We start from the raw sequence: 21,045 nt of genomic DNA, 5'->3' as shown, positions 1-21,045 counted from the left end.
CACTACCTTTTTCTTAACCCCTTAAAAGCTCTGGGCTAGGCCTAGCACCCGGTCATGTGGCCCTGCGCCTAATTCTTACGGCTACAGGCCTCTCTCTAATCTGTGTTATCTGAGTCATGTAAAAAATTTGTGTTTTTCTTGTTTCATTCAACCTGTTTTTAATATGTGTTACAAACACATGAATGTATTCCTACCTGCTCTTTGAGTAATTTACAGAAAGAATTTACAGTTGAGGTAACCCTAAATGGTTCAACCTATCTGAATATAATCTGTGATTACACTTGGTATGGTTCTTTGGTCTGATGAAGCAGACAATGCTCTGTGAAACGTGTTACCATTTGATACCAGTGTTTATGGATGCATACGATTGTACATCAATCACTTGGAACTCTGTTTTTATCTTTTTTGTTTGTTAATGTGGATTGATAATTTGTTATTGTATGTTATAGGGGGTATATATCACAATTTAATTTCCTTATTTGTCTCAGTCAGCATTGTTTCTACTTTTCCCCAGATGCCATCCCTTGCGCACTAAGCCCTAGGGACAACCATGTACTAGGAAACGCAACTAGTCTCCCGAGGCTGAACGGGGGCTTGCTATAGGTGAAGAGTGCCGTGTTAGATTGGGGGACTGGTGTCTGGTGAGTACTGGGGCTGACCTAAATAACCCATCCAAATGTGTTTTTATTATTGAGTAGAATTTTGGACACTCAAGTATAAACATCTTCTTAAAACTAGTAGAGCTATAAATGAAAAATAATAAAATAATGAGCAAGCTGGTTGTTTATTACAGAAGTGACAAGCAGTATCAATTTTGCAATAAAACATACTTACCATACTGTTTGCAACCTTTTCTGAAGTGTACACTGAGCTGCACCTGTATCTTGCCATAATCCAGGCTGTTGGGAATGAACTGAATAAATAAAGGGGATTCATTCACCAATTGTCCTCACCACTCCAGATTGTCGAAGACCTAAACCCTGATGTAGACCAGATGAACATGGTCGTGCCTGTAACTCAGCAAAGACAGGTAAGTGTGATGAAAAATTGTGCCTTCTTTCAAGGGACTCCTCATGTCTCTGAAGATAACTTCACAACAGGATCTTTTTTTCAATTATTTTATTAATTTTCATTTTAATCATAAAAACCTTCTTTCAAGGGACTCCTCATGTCTCTGAAGATAACTTCACAACAGGATCTTTTTTTCAATTATTTTATTAATTTTCATTTTAATCATAAAAATAAACAAGCCAGCATAAAATGTGTCATTCAATATTCAATTTTCAACAAATCATAATTAAACAATATAATCTCTATACAACACAATCTTCAAGTCTGAATATATATGTCTATCCCAACCTTTAGTATTTCTCAGTTCTCGATCTCTATCTTTTATTAAGATTATTATCTCAATACACAGTATACTCCTAATTAATTCATTTTTATATTATAGACTGCTTCGCCCTTCCCACCCCCTCATATATTCTTCAGTGACAAAATTATCTACTGTAACCCTTTACCTATTAGAATACTCAAAACAAACATGTGACCAATTAATAATTAATTAGTTAGTATTATTACCTTTCGCTCCATTACAACAAAATTTTACAAACCCTACTTCTACTTGTGACCTGTGAATCCTTATCCAAATCTTATTTAAAATTGTGTATTTTGATGAGAGGAAGTAGCCTTCCATACTTCATCTTTTGACCATTGTTCATTTCCTTTTGTTTCAATCTCCATTACTCCCTTAATCTTAACAATACAATAGAGGTTCACCTTTCTTAACCAATTCTTCTACTAATAAGACTGTGTATTTTTACTTTATTTAATTATAATTTACTTTTCCTACTTTATCTTTACCACTCAGTTAAGCGTGACATATATACCCAAATACTACTAACATATTACATACAATATCCACAACCAGTAAAACACAAAGACCAAGGAAAGTTGGGGGTCAGGAGGCAGCCCGGCTAACACTCCCACATATGGGCCCTAATTCATCAAGCAGAATCGGACGCTCGCGCATTCGTATTCGCGATCTGAAATCGTACGCCGTCGCGCAATTCAGCAACTGGAAAAGCTCGCGTCCGGAGCCGCGCATCCCCGGCAGCTTTACACTGGCGAGCTTGCATTAAAAGTCACTGTTCCCCTAAAAAATCATTCTTTCTAATGGCACACATATTACCCTTACAATAATGAGGATTACAAAGTCACAATATGACTTGCATAACATCCAAGCACTTAGCGGTTTTTATTGATGAATCAGGGCCATGGAAAGGGAACATATGTTACAACCTACATAGTTACTAATGTAACTATATGGTCAAAATTGACCGATCCCAGATGTTATTCATATAATGCTCAACCCATGGTGACCATATTTTTTTAAATTTAGGAACCGAGGCAGTCAATATTGCTCCCATCTTTTCTTTCACCAAAAACCAGGACATTTTATTTTTAACTTGTTGCGCATTGGAGGTTTTAAAGTGAAGAGATATGTTATCAATTTAAATTGAACATTAGTACAAAACGATGGTTTCAAACGCAAAAGTGCCTCTGCCGTTTTTTTAGGAAATACGCGTCCCATCAGACTATAAGCTATTTGATATACCCTCGTCCAAAATTTTCTTATTTTAGAGCACTCCCACCATATATGATAAAGAGTTCCTAGTTTATTACATCCTCCAAAACATTTGCCCTCACAGATCGACTGGAATTTAGTAAGCCTAGATGGAACCATATACCATCTTAACATCAGTTTATAGTTGGTTTCTACTGCTGAAGCATTAATACTACTATGAACCATTGAAGACCATATCTGATTCCAGTCTTCCTGTTGCACTGACATACCCATATCTGCCTCCCATTTAGGTATATAGGATGGCATGGCCATACTTCACGACAGGATCTTTGACAGCCCAAGTGATCATGCTTTCCTCCATTTCTCTGCTGCTATTTGTTCCTAAATATTTAAATTCATTCAGATTTCTATGCTTTGGAGCCCAGAATTACTCAGGTCTAGATGTTCATTGATAGTTTACTTCCTTCTATTTCAGCAACCTCTAAGTGATGAACAAACTGTGTTTTAATCTTTTACACAGTTTCAATGATTAAATGTTGCTCAACAGTAAACCCTGAAACATTACCAGAATTTAAATTGTAAATATTGATGTACCATTTTGGGAATGACAAAGCATTGTTCTTGGCAATTTTCCTAGATATATTTATCTCTCTAATAAATAATTCTACTTTTGGAAATTCTGTGGTGTCACTATGACTGGGTATAGCTGAGTTGAAGATTATTGGGTTGGGGTTCACAATAAAAATTGCTCCTCATCTGCCTAGCACTTCAGAAAGGTAAATGGTCCTCTTTACTATGAATGTGCAGCAGATACATTGCATGGGAACTTACTCCTGATTGTTTAATGTAAGCAGGCTCTTGGGAGGAAGTAAGTAGGTAATAGTAAAGGCTTAGCATGGCTCAGTATTGTTAAAGGGTACACATCCTGTCTTTCTATCAATAGTCTATTTGGGTTTGAGTGATTTGAAAACATGGTTCCCCCTACAGGTATGGACATATGTAAGTAAAAATTGTGCAGCCCGAAGCCTTCTTGAGCCAACATGGTCCCCCACAGCCATGCCCACTGATCACTACATCCACTACAGTAGGTTTCAAATGCTAGAAGGCCTGAATAGATTTACCTTTAGGCAATGTCTTCATAAATTATTATTTCCAACTCAAACTAATCTGAAGGAAAAGGCAGAAAAGGCTTTTCCCAATTTAGATGTCCATTATGACTTGTCTATCTTGTCCATACGGTACAATCAGATTTACATTACATTTCATATTTTTTCTATGATTTGTTGTTTGATCCTCCAGTAATCCTTTTATGTAGAGCTAGCTACCCAAGTAACCCACATGATGCAAGCTAAGCAAAGTGAAGTCTAACAGTTATTAATCTTCTGGAAAAAAATTGTATTTTCTGCCCACCTCTCCTTCCCACCTACCTATAACCTTTTACATGTTTTATAGTGTGTCCTAATATTTTTCAGCAAGATAAAAGTATTCAAGTATGTCAAAATATTCATATCCCATAGGCAGTGACATGAACACCAAAATAAAGATTTTTCGGCATGTAAATAAAGAAGTAAGAGCCAAAACCTAGAGCTGAAATATCACGTGACAATGACTTTTGTAAAATAGGCATTTGTTTCTCTCAAATAGGAGTAGTGATTTATTTTTGCCCAGAGATCAGCTTGAAATATATTTATTATATATTTGTTATACACTCTGTGATATACTTTCTGGAACATTAATTGTGCATAAATAGGTGCTCACATATGTTACTACTAGAAATGAGTGAATTTCTCAAAAATTCGAGTCGGCTGGTTTGCAGAATTTTCCCAAAAGATTCGATTCTATCCGAATTTAATTGCGGAGAATATCTTTACAAACCGCTATTTCCGGTGATTTCGGCTATTTCACAGTTGTTGTGCAGTACTTCTACTATGTATTCTTAGATAGAGTTTTTCTATCCATGAATACAGGGCACTAAAGGGGATGAGTGGGGACAAGTCCCCATTCATCTCATGTAGTGCCCTGAGATCCTAGTAGAACTGCAGAGGCCATCTGCAGTTCAGTTTCACAATGTGACGTCACGTGGGAAACTGAACTGCAGTCCTCTGCAGTTCCACTACAATGTCCAGTAATTAAAGCTGATGCTCTGTATTCTTAGATAGTGAAACTCTATCCAAGAATGCATAGAACAGCGCTACAACAGCACTCACTGTTGCGGTGCTGGGCTTCTACTAGGTATTCTTAGATGGAGTTTCTCTATCTAAGAATACAGGGCACTAAAGGGCATGAATGGGGACAAGGGGACAACTGCAGAGGACTGCAGTTCAGTTTCCCACGTGACGTCACATTGTGAAACTGAACTGCAGATGACCTTGGCAGTTCTACTACGATCTCTGGGCACTACACGGGATGAATGGGGACTTGTCCCCATTCATTCCCTTTAGTGCCCTGTATTCTTAGATAGAGAAACTCTATCTAAGAATACCTAGTAGAAGCACAGCACGGCAACAGCGATTGCTGTTGCAGTGCTGTTCTATGTATTCTTAGATAGATTTTTACTATCTAAAAATACACAGCACTACAGGTGATAAATGGGGACAAGTCCCCATTCATCACCTGTAATTCCTGGACATTGTAGTGGAACTGCAGAGGAGTGGGCACTACAGGGGATGAATGGGGACTTGTCCCCATTCATCCCCTTTAATGCCTTGTATTCTTAGAGAAACTCTATCTAAGAATACATAGTAGAAGCACAGCACGGCAACCGTGATTGCTGTTGCAGCACTGTACTATGTATTCTTAGATAGGACAAGTCCCTATTCATCCCCTGTAGTGCCCAGAGATCGTAGTGGAATCTCTAAAGTCCTCATGCCTGCATCCGCCATTTCAGGAAATTTGCTATTCGTTACCACGAATCGCGAGGAAAATCAGATTCTGAGCGAATCGAATTTTTCCTGAAATTCGGATCGAATTCCACTTCGTCAGCTTCGATTCCCTCATCTCTAGTTACTACATATGGTAAGAATGGTAATGTCTGTTACATGTTTTAATGCAAAGCAGTGATATCCATTGTGAATGGCACCCCAACACACAGTATTGACACACCTATGTTGCAGTACCAATTGCTCACCAAACAGACAGCAGTTCTAATTTTTCAGGTCCCAGATTAGAATCAGCAGACTTCTCACTAAAAAGGTCTACCTTTAAGCAGACCTATCACCAAAATTTTTACTTAAAAGGTAGATAATATTTTTATATAAGGTCATTTTTTTCCCCTTTGTCTTTACTGCCATGGCAGTAAAATCTGAATGGGAGCGCAGAGCCTCCTGGGACACATACGTCAAGTATTCCAGGAGGCTCAATCTCCAGCATATGCAGAAGGGGCTTATTCCAGCAATGGGAAAAAAGTGCAGATCTCCCACATGCACAGTGAAATGAGTGCTCTTTTTTTCCATTTCAGCAGGCTATGTCACCCCTTCTAGTGCCTATTCAGGGCAGGACGTATCCAGAAGAAGAAAGATGGCGGATGGAGGATTCCAGAACAACGACAAAAGACGAAACAAGTGTTGTACATACAGTGCTGTTCTGCTCTGTGGAGAGGGGAGGGGGGAGAATGATAGAGCGACACCCCGCTACGCTCTCTCCCCTTCGCTTGTATTACGATCGTTCGTGGATCAACCAGGACGGATCCATGAACAACATCGGACTAGCGCAGTACACATGCCTGATTCTCGTCTGATACTAGCCCTGAGGTGATTCATCTGAGGATGGGAATCATCTGACATGTGTACCTAGCCTAAGATTACATAATAAAGAAACACAACACATTCCCAAAGCACACAATTTTTTTTGAACACATTACAAATATTTAAAAATGTTTTTTGGACAGACTCCGGTGCTAGCAAAGTATTTATTTATTTCTATTACAAATCGTGATAGGTTGTGATGTCTCTACATTGGCAGGCAACCAGTATTTTCAACCCTTTGTACTTCTTTTTTACAACTATTTAAAAAATATGCTTATCCTTAATAGTAAATGTAAACTGAACCTATTTTCTGTTGGAGGGTCTGACATGGTCCTTGCTGTTTTAGAAATAGAACTCCAATTAGCAGGAGTGTGCATTGGACCTCTTCTAGAAAAACCACCATTTCCACATACAGAGCAGAGGTCATTCTCTGCAGCTTATGGCATAGGAACAAGTTTCTCTATTCAGGCTTTGGCTCCTTTTCTAAAAAGAATATATTGAAATTTGCTTTGCCTTTTGTTTTGATGTACCGTAAATGTAATAAGCTAATGTACTCTGCAACTTCAATGTAACTTTAACATTACTTTTGCATCCTAAAGCTTATAAAAGATTTTAGGAGTTAGATTTACTTTATGTTATTAGAATTTGCCTACAGAATGAAAAACATCCTTTCCAGTTCTCTTGCCAATGTAATCTAACACAATATGTGCAAAATCCAAAAAATAGTCCCACCCATTTGCTGCTCATTTAGTCTGTATAAAGATTCTGCTGCCCTTGTAGGCTGGTCATTCTGAACTGAACTCAAAACTGGGACTCACCACCATGTATTGTTTTGGGGATTTCACTTTTTTCCTTGCAATAATAGTTATTGGGCTTTTCTGTTTCATGGGCCTCAGTCTGCTTTGGAGGAGAAGAAAACTTCCACCAGGTCCAACTCCCCTGCCTCTTCTGGGGAACATTCTACAGCTAAGCGGAGGAGACATGGTGACTTCACTGGTAAAAGTAGGTGAACTTTCAAGTCTTTGATGGGCACATCTTGGAGGTGGTTATGAGCTCACAGAAAATAAAAGTTTACATAACAGCAACATAATATTTACACAGATTTATCATTATAGAATAAAATTGGTATTTAGGGACATTCAAAAATAAGTTTTAAAATAGTAAGTTAGCGGATATACTGGGTGTGTGTATTATGTCCAGTAGATACAAATGCAACACTTTTTCTTTAGTGGAATACAAATGAAAAAGAAAAAGTAAAAAGAGTTTTTGAAATAATTTCATCCCCAGGGAATTTAAACTTTGCTTTCATAGGAATAAAAATGGTATAATGGGTAAAACCAGTCAATTGTTTTCCAAAATTGTATTTTTAAAAAACCACCTATATAAGTAAAAAAATTCCATTCTCCTTTTGAGGAACATGGGAATAACAATGGTCCACAGATTCTATTAATAGAGCACATTGCCTGCAATGAGTACCATCTGCAGCAACTGGGAAACATATTTTCTAATGTATCTGCTGAGTTACGGAGTTCTGTGGTACCTTTAAGGGGTCCATGAACTCCTCTTGCTATAATTCCCCCAGTTAACACTTTTTAGACTTGCCAAGCATCATTCTTGAAACTCCACATCCTTAAGAAGCAGTGGTATCTATACTGTGAAACGCATTATTACAACAACTTGAAATAAGTATTATTGCGGGGTTTAAATTCTTTCAACTTTCACTTTTAAACTGTATTGGTTTTTGCCTATGGTTTTCTTTGTATGAAAGCAATGATTAAGTAGGTCTTTCCATTATATATACACATTTAAACAAATTTCTTTGCTTTGGAGCATGAGCATTTTATACCTATATAGTTGTTTTATATAAAAAAAAGTTGTTGTCAGAAGAAAAGTAAATGTTAATGATTTTATGTATTTAATTCCTGTGTAAGCCAGCTTTAAAGTACCTGGGGATGCCTTATTCATTTTTGTGGGATGTGGCTGTATGAATCAATTAGCCTTTTCTAACTATTATTTTAGTAGAGTAAAAATATAAATGATTTTGCAATATACTCAGTGTAAAATGTTTAAAACATTAAAGTATATCTCTAAACCCACATCCACACTCCTTACTTGCCAAGCATCCATCTGGAGCCAAATAATTTTTTTTTTTAACTTAATATTCTCCGGGACATTATTAGCTAGGGTGGTGCAAAGATCCTTTTTCTCACAAAGTTTGTACTACAACATATGGAATTTTCTGACTGTACAAAAACCTAAACAGCAACAAAGCTTTTAAATATAAACCTGTTTACACTGAGCAAATGATGAAAACATGTACAGATGGTATCTGTGTGACAAGTACTAAATTATTTGTAGATACAAAGGCAGCTAAAAATATATTCACACTATAACTTGTCCTAAATATGTTACCTTTATACTGATTGTCATGTGGCCTATTTGATCAATAGGAAGGATTAGGAGCAGGTCAATAATGGCTTTCACAGTATGAGCCTGATTTATTGAAGTTCTCCAGGACTCGAGAATAAAGACTATTATGGGAGAACCTGGGTGATCCAGAAAATCTAGAAAAGATCTGGTCCAGAATTGAAAATATTTGACAACTAATAGCAATAGGAAACCAATAGAAACCAAGCAAATAAGAAATTAATTCCAGGTTTGCATTCAGGTTCTCTATTTGTAGTCTATCTTATCCCATCTTGGAGAACTTTAATAAATCAGGGTGTATAAGTTAAGACTATCAATAACTTTATATGTATCTTTATTACTGATTCTAAGAGGCTCTTAACATCCCCATTCATGCAAGAGCAGGACTATGGAACTTGGGCTTGCTTTCTTTTGTTGATGAGGTAGAGAGACAGTAGTGTACCAAAAGGAAATCTAAAGTTGTACAGGTTCACTGTTGAACAGGTTGTTCAATAATAAGAGGGAAACATTTTACTGCATAATATCTAGTTACAATTTCTCAACTAGACATAGCTTCAACTATGATATGTAGACAAATAAAACATATAGTGAACCAATGTTGTCATCAATGGCATGTATGATAGTATGGTATATTTTTTTATATATATATATATATATATATATATATATATATATATATATATAGGGGTATGAGTATTGTGTGAAATAGTTGAATAGAATGGATGACATCGTAAAAAAATAGAATAGAATAGTGATGATTACTGAGACATCAACTGTAGAAATAAAAGAGAAAAGACAGTATAGAATATTGACTTATTAGTAGGAAGTTGTAGGTCATGAGTACCTAGGAGTAGGTAGCTGTTGATCATGAAAGTGATATGAAGGAAGACGTTGGTGCTCTAAAAGTAGTTAGGTGTAGAAATATAAGGCGACTGGTTATATTGCACAATTTTGTTGTTTAACAAGGATTAGAGGTAATAGTTAATAAAGATATTGGTAGTAGAATCCTGGTTGGATGTGTTCCATTACACTAACTGGGAAACCAATGGGTAGTGTACATATAAATAATAACAGTATATGCAAGCAAATACTGTCTGTTTCACAATATGCTATGGAATTGTAAAATATAAGATTCTTTTTGCCAAAAAACCCTGCCTGTTAATGTTGTTTTTGTATGAATACAAAATTTTCAGGGTTGGCAAATGTCCCAAGTAAGGGTTACACATCTACTAACATTTCCTTCCACTGGCGTTTCCATTAAGCCCTCACTTTTTTTATCTATAGTTTAGCTTCACTGAAAACCCATTGGTTTCCCAGTTAGTGTAATGGAAATGGCTCTTTCTCAAGTATATACTCAATTAAGGAGAGATGAATTCCCAGTTTCAAAGGAAGGGGAATAATTAGGTTTCATTAATAAAACCTGGATAATAAAGTAAATGTACCAATTTAGTTTACTGGCCAGTATATTTGGAATCGCTATTGGGTGCATAGTCAATCATTACTTACTGGATAGGGGATCCTTGGAGAGGATGAGTTGCCAGTTTAGAAGATACTATATAGGTTCCAGTATTAGAGCCTATGTAGAAAATACAAATTCATACTAATATTCATTCATGTTTAGCTGATAATTATTTGAAAGTAGGTAGTTGATTATAATTTTAATTTATTACTTACACAGTCGATAAAGTTGGCTCAAGGGTGGAGTAAGAACAATTTTACATTTGCGAGAGATATAAGGAAGGGGTTACTATGATGGTATCCTTTATGGAAAAAGAAAGAACAAAAACAAAAATAGGCCATGATATCCTTGGAAATATTACAAATAAAATACATATAGTAGGTTTGGATGGTGAAGAAAAAAGGAATTAGTAAACACTTACACACCACATTGGTGGAGAGTGGAAAGGACAGGATGCCCTTTTTTTACCTTCAACCCTGCTACATCCTGTTCCCTTTGTCTGATTGGTGTCCCATGTTCTTGCTTGCTGACTAATCTCAACTATTTTTAGATATTTGGACTTTGGCATTAAATTTCTCCTCCTGATTTGCCTGACAGACAAGCTCCCTGCTGCTGTGATCTACTGGTTTCTTGTCGTTTTCTCTGCCTGCTGTGTATTTAGACTCCACATCGTGTCGGCAGACCCCTGAAAGAATAATTAGGCCATAAAATAGAGACCACTGGAGCTGATCTTCTTTTGTGTCAGCAGCAGATTACTAACTTGACTCTAACTTTAAAAAATCGAGCACAGATTATCCAAAGACATCAAATACAAACACAAGAATAGCAGAAAAACTGTAAAATAAATTACATAACAACTGGAGAGGCACGGTTTCCACTGCCAGCAAAATTTATCGGAGACCCCAAACTATATGGATGTTTCCTAAATCATTGCATTTTTTGTTACAACCTGCCAGATTTAACAATGAACGCTTCAAGGTTGGATTTATAATATTCCTATTGATTGATGAAGCCTTGTCAGGTTCTATACTGAATAGTCTAATATAGTTTTTAATTATTAGTTAAAAGTTGGTCCTGACTCCCAAGATGTCATTCATTCAGGATGGGGTGCACAAATGCAAGCACCCCTATTATACCTTTCAGTGCACAGCAGGGTCCAATGTGGCAGAGTCTGGTGTGGGACCAGGACAGATGGGCTGCAGGGAGCTGCTGTGGGACAGTTTGTTACAGATTTTACGTGATGACACAGCATCACCTACTGGTGATCAACAATAATTCACAAAAGATTGCTAAAGATCAAATGAATCATCATAACCAACTCAAACATACATAACACTTTTTCCACTTTTAATAAATATTTTATTTTATTCAATCTGTGGATGTATTTTTTTTACAATTCCCCCTATTAGCATTACTGTTGGTTACTGTTTTGCTAGCAGTTACGGACACAATTGTGCCCTAGGTTTATACTCGAGACAATGCAGTTACCCTGTTTTTTCAGGTAAATGTAGGTAACACTGGTAATATATTTCTTTAAAGTATATATGGTGTTCATTAAAATTAACTATGACTTTGGGCTTATATGACTAACCTTAGAAAAACTATTAATTTAAAAAAAAAATTTAAATTTAAAAAATAGGCCAACTTTTCATTACCGCTTTGTCCGGGAATCAAATTCATATGTGGAAATGTTCTAAATGTATAAAGTTATACTATTTATTATATTCTGTTTCTATTTAGATAAGAGAGAAATATGGGGATGTGTTCACTGTATATCTCGGGTCTCGGCCAGTTGTAGTGGTCTGTGGTTACAATGCAGTAAAAGAAATTTATGTCGACAGAGTTTATGATTTCATAGCCAGAGGTGATACTTCAACATTTGACACTACCTACCATAACTATGGTAAGTAATCTGTACATTATTATATAATGTCCACACTGGGTATATTTATCACTGCTACAGGAAAGAGGCTGGACAGCCCTTTCAGCAACTAATTCAGCAACCAATAAACTTGTAGTATGATTATAAAAATTTTGAATAGTATTTGTTCCAAAAAAACCTTGTTTATACATACTGAGGCAAAGGTATTTAAAAAGCTAACTTCAGATGAATGAATGTCCTTTCATGTATTGAAAGGAATTAACTAAGTACAGTGGTACCTTGGTATAAGTCCTTAATCCGTTCCAGATCCTTGGACTTATACCAAACAGGACTTATACCAAACCAATTTTTCCCATAAGAAATACAAGGAAAATTATTAATCTGTTCCCATGAAAAAAAATCCTTTTGTTATTGGCATAATATACATTGATGGGGCTGTAAAGAAAAATAATTTAAACACTCTTAATACTAAAGTTCATAAATACAAAACCAATTAGATGAAATAAATGAAAATTTAACCTTACTTTACCTTACTGAGAAGAGTTAAGTGCCTACTAGGATGGTGCTGAGAAGGAAGGAGGAGGAGATGTTATGTAATTCACAGAGAGTTATAGCGCGGGTTGTTCACTGAATGGTAGCAACTGGCGTACTGACGCTCGTGGGTAGTCGTGTCTTTGTCTCTTCTCTTGTTCTTCTAATTTTTCCTCCTCCATATTTGTCCCCACCCTTGGCCCCAAGAGCATCTGTGCAAGCACACAGACAATTTGAATAGTGTAACTGGTGACCGATGACTGATCATTTATGCACTCCTTATGGGTTAAATACCCAAGCTCCACAGAGCATCTGATCTACATCAAATCCAGTAGTCCATTGTAAATTTAATTTCCAACTCAAAGTCTGTTTTCAGATAGTTTGTGCTAGTGTTGTACATCTGCCAGACAAGTAAAAGCATTTAAAATATTAGTTTAGGTGTCTGGCCTTACCAAGTTGTAAGTATATGTAGCTGGTTAGGAAGTATTAAACAAAGGTACACACATGGACTTGGAATAGTGCATGATTCAGATTCCAGGGGTGAAAAGTTATCAAGAAGCTTGTCCTGTTATGACTCACAACCTTTTCTGTTTAGAAATCAGCCATGTGTCAGCCTAGACATACAGAGCCCCCAACAGTAGTTTGAGCACAATATGGCACTGTTTTCTTTGTGTTGTACAATCCGTGGAACCTAGTTTTGTAGATTCACTTGTAGATTAAAGATGTTGTAGATGACAATGTAGGTGCAGTGACCTAAAAAAAGAAGGTAGGCAGGAAGGAGGCAGAGGTGTAGGAAGAAAATGAGTAGCTAGAATAGATGACCTAGGTGGGTGAATTTCCAAAGGGCCCTTTTAGATCCAAGGTGGAAACTGTGTGGCTTTCCACTCCCGGGGAAATAGCAAACTGTTCCTTTGTGGCTGGGAAAGGCAATTTACACAGTGGGTTACCATATTTGCACTGCACCACAATCTGTTGAGGCCACAACCACATGCAAAAATGTCTTCAACCTTTCCTGTTCACTTCTGCTAATCCTTAAATAAAATGTTGGTGCCCTCTAAATACACACAGCAGATGCTGCTTGTGTGGCATGAATATAGAAAGAAGTAGTAGAGGAGGAAACATACAGCAGAGGTGGGATAAGGGTCAGCCCGCTATTCTGCATGTGGTTCCCAACTTAAAAAGTTCCAGATCAATTACTGCTGCTTCTAGAAGATGTTGCAAATGACAATGACTTTTCAAAAGGGTTTTTTTTTATGAATGCCTAAAAAAGGGGATTCATAAAGAAGGGGGGTACAGCTGTTCTAAAACACAAATGAGCTGATAGATGAAAATGGTGCAGCTGCTAACTGTATTGGCTTTGGGAAGCTTCTTCCTAATTCTAACTTAATTTGTTCCTCTGCTGTTCATACCTATAGTCAATGTTGGGACATACTCATTATCATGCACCACCTTTTCATCCTGCTCATACAAAGGAAAGCATTCTCATTGGCTTCTGGAGTCAGTTCTGTTAAACCTGAACAGGATTTTAGATGTTTGGTGTGATTGTGCCTTTGACCTGAATCAGAAAAGCAATAATTTTTTTATACTTTTAGTTTAGATCTCATTTTGGCAGAGTTTACTGGTATACCGTGAGTCTTAAAAGCGCTTTGGCTAGGTACCTTTTTTCATACATGTTCTGTATTTGTGTAATCAGTATGGCAGAAAATATTTTAAATATTGTAATGCAATGCAATGTATTTGTTCATCAAATCACAAGTAAATAGGGTAGTGAATACTTTACATTATTGTAGGTACTATATTTTTGTCTAATACGCCATCATAGACCTGGTACTTTGGTTCACGTATACTTTATTAACCTGTATCGCAATGCTTTATATTTATCCATGAATCAGGAGTCGCCTATACTAGTGATGTGGACAGGTGGAAAGAACTTCGACGATTTTCTCAGTCAACATTGCGAGATTTTGGTGTGGGGAAGAGAAGTTTAGAAGACTGTATTGTAGAGGAGAGTCAGTGTCTAGTTACTGAATTAAAAACGACCAAAGGTAAGGGAGAAAAAAACAATTAAGGTGTATCCAAAGCCAAGATTGTAATAGAATAATAAGAGGTCTGGATCCCTTTTTTCTTTTTTTTTTGTCATTGACAATAACATTTTATGTTGTAACCATACGAGAAAGATAGGGGAGATCCTCCAACAGGGACACTTGTTCCAGTAACAACTGGTAAAGTATCTTAAATTTTTTATGCTTGTTACATTTATGGGTCAGAAAGTGAAAAGAGATTTACCCAATAGTACAGGAGACAAACGTGCATTGATTTTTTCATAGAAATAGAAAAAGTAAATACGTGAATGATATACACTATTATATATAGTAATGAAATTTAACCATTTTCTTTAAATGTTTGTTGTCTCTTTGTCCCAATTCGGTAAATCCCAGGTTATGATAGTAACCTCATCTAATATTAATTAGAAATAATCATTTTTACCAACAGTGACATGCAATTAATGATCAAATTCTTCAAGTTTTAATTAATGTAGTATTGTCTATTAGTTGTCCTTGAGACAAGTCCATTTTTGATTACCTAAGTTATGTCCCTTTCTTGTATCTCCCGTATTCTAGGATCATTTGTTCATCCAAAACAATACTTCAGCAAAGTCGCTGGCAATATAATCTTCTCCATCATGTTTGGACATCGTCATGAATATGATGATGCAGAGCTTCTTGATGTCCTAAACACCATCTCTGAAACTTTCCACATCATCTGTTCAGGCTGGGGGCATGTAAGAGTCAATAAAAAACTATTCTGATTTTAATCCTAAAAATTCAGTACTTTTTCTCTAATATGCAGTATATATATTTATATTGCTTTTTTCTCTCCTTATTTAAGTATACATTTATACCCAAGAAATTTCATGGCACATAGAAGGGCACACATTGACTACTCCTGCAGTTACTAACATTTACTAAATAAACTTGGTTCTCAAAATTCAGCTTACATTCAATTCCACAGCAGAATTAAAACTTCCATTGACTTTTATTGCCGCCTATGTGCCTACTGGTAAGATTTACCTTCTTTATTAGTCCTGGTAAAACTAAAACTCCTCCAATGACGACACTTCTTCCAGTGACAACTGTCCAAGGCCTCATGTTGATAAGTATTGTTTTCCTACCTTTGATTTGTGTTTGAAATGCACATCAAATGCATCTCCTCAAAATCCAACTTAGTAGTGTATATTGCAGTTAGGAGGATGATTTGACTTGCTTTGTATTTCTTTTTCTTTGCTTTTCTATTAACTAACAAACACAACCTTTGAGCATGAGTCAACAAGAGTTCTGGCTTTTATTCTGATTATGCAAGGAACAAAAGAGGGGAGCCTTTCTACGATAATTAGTCTATGTAATTAGTCAAGGTTTGAATCAAGTAGAAAAGAGACAGGGATTTTTGGCAGCAAATTAAGGTGTATTTTTCAAAAAAGTACAACGTGAGTGACACATATTTCATTACATCAGTATGAGAAAAACAAACATGGTAAAATCACAGTTGGACTTTGAAGGCGTCCCTTGATAGGGATATGCCTTGCTTTCTAAGTATAGAATTGTCTGAATAAGTGTTGCAACAAAGCTACATAAAGCTCACAAATCTCAATCTCGACGTGTTTCACCAGATGGCTTCATCAGGGGATGTGCCTGCAATGAGAGAGTGGGCGGGTTTTGTTCAGAGAGACAACCTGCCCATTGAACTCAGCCTGCTATGCGTACAAGAGACATGGTCCACAGCTCTGGTCAGTACACCTCCCATTGGAGTTCCCAAGTTTACCAGCTCTAATCTTTTCACTACTCTATATGTTTCATTGAAGGAACCCTGATAGTATGCAACTAAATCTATTATTTTTAAAATAAATAGTTGGAACAGTGTTTCTTTTGCAGGCTGGTTAGTACGTGTGCTGGAAAACCCTGTATTGTTAAAAGACTCTACAGAGTCACACACCTCGTAAATGTGATTTATTCATCAATAATATTTAATACTAACATGGTATAAAAACTCTAGGCATAAGCATAAGAAATACATACAATACTTATATGCATGTTTATTATTTGTGATTTACCATGGGTTCTTTAATCTTTTTCAGATGCTGGAAATGTTCCCCAGGATCATGCAGTTCATCCCGGGGAAGCATCAGGAAATTTTAAACAACATGCAAAAGCTCATCAAATATGTGAAGAAGAGAGTGGAAAAGAACAAAGAGACTATGGATTCAAATAACCCCAGAGATTATTTGGATGCTTTCCTCATTAAAATGGAGAAGGTAAATTTGAAGCACCTAAATCATAATAAATTATTAATAAATTGATGATACTCACACAAGATGCTATCCATGTCAACCACAGATCGCTTTCCTTGCAGCTTTACACAATGCCCCTGATTCATCAATGAAATCCGCGCTCGCTGGAAGCGCGAACGTACGCGCGGCCAGCGATCGCGGATTACCGCGGTCCGGACTCGAGTATGCGCGTATTTTTTAGGGGAACAGTGACTTTTAATGCAAGATCGCCAGTAAAAAGCTGTCGGATAAGCGCGGCTCCGTGCGTGAGCTTTTTCCGTTGCTGAATAGCGCAACCGCATACGATTCCGGATCGCTAATACGAATGCGCGACCGATAATCCGATTCTGCTTGATGAATCAGGGGCAATATTTCATGAATACAATGGACCTGCAACATACAAAAACTGGATCCATAGATAGCTGAATTATTAAAAGCAGCTTTACTGAGAATGTCTCAAAATATTATCTCACCTTAAAGAAGACGGAAAGTCTTCAGGAGGGACATGTACATAAATAAAAAGCTGGCAGTAGTAATTTTTGCAGGCTTACAGATACTTTACTGGAAGTGAGTGAACATTTCCAAAGTGATGGGGAATCCAGATCCAGAAAACCTTCAGGGGTAACAGGTTTCTAAATAAAAATTTGACCTCGTATACTGTTCTAGTGGTAAGATTTTAAGTTTTATTTTAACCAGAAGAACAGCAAAATGCTGTAAGTGAACCCTAGAGAAGTGAGAAGGGAGTCAGGGAATAGCCTTTACAGAAATACAATCATTCAGCCCTACATGTGGAGAGTTATACTATCTCTTTTAGTTTATTTGTAGTAGATGCTAATGACCTTATTAGATACAATGAAAAATCTCCTAAATTATGCATACAACGTATAACGTAATATATTTCCTTGGATTGTTTTAGGACAAGAATAACCCCAAAACTGAATATAACTTTGAAAACTTAGTGTGCTGCACTTTGCAGATCTTTTTTGCTGGTGTGGAGACCATAAGTTCAACATTGACCTATGCTCTTCTTATTTTTTTGAAATACCCTGATGTCCTTGGTATGTATGATTTTGTTGCCATTTTCCTTTTCATTAAAGATACATGTTAAATTTGACATACTCAAAATGTGCATGAGTAATGGTCCAAATTGCGTGCGGAAATTCAATACTAGAAAATTATGTTTATGGCCACCAACTTAAAAAAATGAATTTCACAACTTTACAACGCCTTAATATGTTATTGTCACCAGAAATACTGTGGTGGTGAATAGGAACCTATGAAAACATACCACATCTGAAAAACATTATTATTTTTTTAATTATAGTTGTGAAAAAGCAATGTCAAAGTTGGCCATCTACTATGCTTTAACGCTGACAGAAATATCTATTGTAAAACTTTGCCCTGGGGATACTCATGGCTGCATTAGCTCTCAGTTACATTTGTAACAGCTCTTTAGGCTTTAGAATATCTTAACATTGTACATTTTTGATATGATTAAAAGAAGTAATTTGTTTTCTAAAAATTACAAGGAGTACCCCCATTATATTGAAACCAGACTTCTCTCCAGACATGGAGTCTAGCTAGCCATGTAAAAGGGTCAGGAACTGTTTGCCATACCTTATATACAATTACATACATGGGGAAGTAAAGGTGTCATTTTTTTTTATTTTAATAGCAGCTATAGCAAAAAACTTTCAGTGACAAATTTATTAGGCTAAACCCAGGCAAGATTATTATTTATAGCTAAGATTTACATAACTTTAACTAATAAGAATTCACAAAGTTGCACAGTTGAAAGACGTATACAGTACTTAAACATTATGTGGCAAGTTATCCTATCCAAGTATGCTTTTTTGCTTTACCTAGTGAGTCAATTTGGATTTCAGATTCAACTCAACTCCATTTCAGACATTAGGGCTGATTTATTAAAGCACTCCAAGGCTGGAGAGACTATACTTTCATCAGTGAAGCTGGGTGATCCAGAAAACCTGGAATGAACCAGATCCATTTCAGGTTTGCTAGATCACCCAGCCTCACTGCTGAAAAAGTATCCTCTCCAGCCTTGTGGAGCTTTAATAAAACAGGCCCATTGGCTCTGGTGATTGACATTAGTTATACTAAACTGGAAAAATGAAGAGCATTAACTGTTTCACAGGTAAAAGACTTTCATATGTCATGGATAAAAAACTGTTAGTTGTTTATGTACTTAGGCAAAAAACATTCATTATTAAAGTGGATCAGTAGTTCCACAATTAAAAATTGTGAGCAGGATTTTTTTTGGAGATAGGACAGGTAATGTTTAAATCAATTTTTTTTCACCAGGCAAGGTGTGTGAGGAGATTAATTGCATCATTGGCCAAGACCGAAGCCCCAAAATGCAAGACAAGAATCAAATGCCATTCACTGATGCTGTGATCCATGAAATGCAGCGATTTATTGACCTTATTCCAATGGGAGTGGCTCGGAAAACTACAAGGGATGTTGAGTTTAGAGGGTACTTTCTTCCCAAGGTAAAGTCCCTTACTAAAATAACATACCCTTTTTCTTTAAATGTAAATTGTTTAACATTTTAAGCAGCTATTGACCCCACTCAATGTATGTAAGGGTTTTTTTTAACTTGATCAGGAAGGATACAACAATAGAAAGCATGTCAATTATCAATATAGGGCTATTCATGCGACATTTGGCATTGTGGGCAAAGTTATAGTTTGGTATCCCATTGAAAAATCAGCAGGTGACACAATAAGTGCCCCAGAACATCAAAGAATGTAATTAAAATATATATATTGGAAAAGTTTTATTAGATGTCCAGCAGTGGTAAAAAACACAGGGTCTTCTAGTAAAGTATGTTTTTTTTATTTTACTGTATTATACTTTTTATACAAGTTTTATCTTTGCTTTTGCAGGACATTAACATTTATCCAATGCTTACCACAGTTTTAAAAGACCCTGCTTGTTTTCTGTATCCTAATGAATTCAACCCAAAGAATTTTCTTGATGAAAAAGGGGAATTTAAAAAGAATATTGGTTTTATGCCTCTTGCTGCAGGTAAGAATATATCTTTTTACACACATATATATATATATATATATATATATATATACACACAGACACACTGTTTGTCACTCTGGGCCTGATTTAATAAAGCTCTCCAAGGCTGGAGAAGATACACTTTCATCAGTGAAGATGGGTGATATAGCAAACCTGGAATGGACCTGCTCCAAGATTGAAAACCCTTGGTAATAACATCATTTTGTGAAATCCATTCCAGGATTGCTGGATCACCCAGCTTCACTGATGAAAGTGTATGTTCTCCAGCCTTGAAGAGCTTTATTAAATCTGCCCCTCTGTCTCAAATGAAATTGTTGAAATCAAAAACATTTTCTTAGCCAGGGCTATTGCGAATTCATCCAAAAAACTTCAATGATCAATAGGTTTTAACAGCAAACTTTGTTTACGCTACCACAGGAAAAAGGAATTGTATGGGAGAAGCTCTGTCCCGAATGGAGATTTTCCTTCTAGTCGTTACAATTTTGCAGAACTTTGTCTTGAAAGCTGAACTTTCCGAGGGTAAACTAAACCTCAGTCCTGATGTATCTGGATTAGGAAATCTGCCAAAACCTTACAAGATAGCCTTCATTCCTCGCTAGCAACTAGCTTGATCTGTCTTGATCTGAGCCTGAAGTAGTCCTTCCATCTGCTGCCTAAACATCTAAGCAGATGAAATGACAGATATTGATAGTGTGCTCAATAGTCTTGCTATGTATTAACGAATCAAGAAATTAACATTTTTTGTATTGTGAAATTAAATATTTTTGCTTCCTGTTACTGCTACAAATAAAGAAAAATGTATTATATTAACATATATATTATAACTTACATTATTGTACCTTAACTTAACAAATATTGCAAATTTTACCTGAATTACATAGATAAAAGGAATGTTAGTAAACTGTTCTGTGTTCAAAAATACATAGTTGAATCTAAATATTTGTGTTGAAGGTTTGTTTGAAATTAAAGATACCTCTATCAGACAAATATTAATTTCAGTTTTCTTATTTTTTATATAGTTTCTGTATAGCTTATGCTATG

General features: G+C 36.2%; 2 protein-coding genes across 4 annotated transcripts in view; one reads left to right on the top strand and one right to left on the bottom strand.

The window, feature by feature from the left end:
• The window catches only part of LOC140343583 (cytochrome P450 2G1-like), a 40,138-nt gene extending 29,384 nt beyond the window's left edge, over positions 1 to 10,754 (bottom strand). The window contains exon 1 of the mRNA XM_072430298.1: positions 10,638 to 10,754. Coding sequence (XP_072286399.1) covers positions 10,638 to 10,646 — 9 coding nt within the window. The 5' untranslated portion in view covers positions 10,647 to 10,754. The remainder of the gene's footprint in view (positions 1 to 10,637) is intronic.
• Positions 7,098 to 20,991, top strand: LOC140343581 (cytochrome P450 2G1-like). 3 transcript variants are annotated; one of them, XM_072430293.1, is made up of 9 exons: positions 7,099 to 7,332; positions 11,957 to 12,119; positions 14,522 to 14,674; positions 15,251 to 15,411; positions 16,762 to 16,938; positions 17,870 to 18,011; positions 19,276 to 19,463; positions 19,860 to 20,001; positions 20,422 to 20,991. In XM_072430293.1, the coding sequence occupies exons 1-9, from the start codon at positions 7,153 to 7,155 to the stop codon at positions 20,601 to 20,603; spliced, it is 1,488 nt and encodes a 495-aa protein (XP_072286394.1). In that variant the 5' UTR covers positions 7,099 to 7,152; the 3' UTR covers positions 20,604 to 20,991. The 3 variants fall into 3 exon arrangements, with proteins under 3 accessions (XP_072286396.1, XP_072286394.1, XP_072286395.1); XM_072430294.1 differs by having other exon boundaries at positions 7,099 to 7,399; XM_072430295.1 differs by lacking the exon at positions 19,860 to 20,001 and having other exon boundaries at positions 7,098 to 7,332.
• Positions 20,992 to 21,045: the final 54 nt, after the last annotated feature.

Source organism: Pyxicephalus adspersus, chromosome Z (assembly GCF_032062135.1).
Source record: "Pyxicephalus adspersus chromosome Z, UCB_Pads_2.0, whole genome shotgun sequence".
Lineage (NCBI taxonomy): Eukaryota > Metazoa > Chordata > Amphibia > Anura > Pyxicephalidae > Pyxicephalus > Pyxicephalus adspersus.
Note: the sequence above shows the minus strand (reverse complement) of the source record. Positions and strands in the feature narration are given on the sequence as shown.

Coding starts and splice junctions, on each gene's coding strand:
- LOC140343581 (XM_072430293.1), top strand. CDS start 7,153: ATGTATTGTTTTGGGGATTTCACTTTTTTCCTTGCAATAATAGTTATT. Junction 18,012..19,275: donor GAAATACCCTGATGTCCTTG/GTATGTATGATT, acceptor TTTTTTCACCAG/GCAAGGTGTGTGAGGAGATT. Junction 19,464..19,859: donor GAGGGTACTTTCTTCCCAAG/GTAAAGTCCCTT, acceptor TTGCTTTTGCAG/GACATTAACATTTATCCAAT.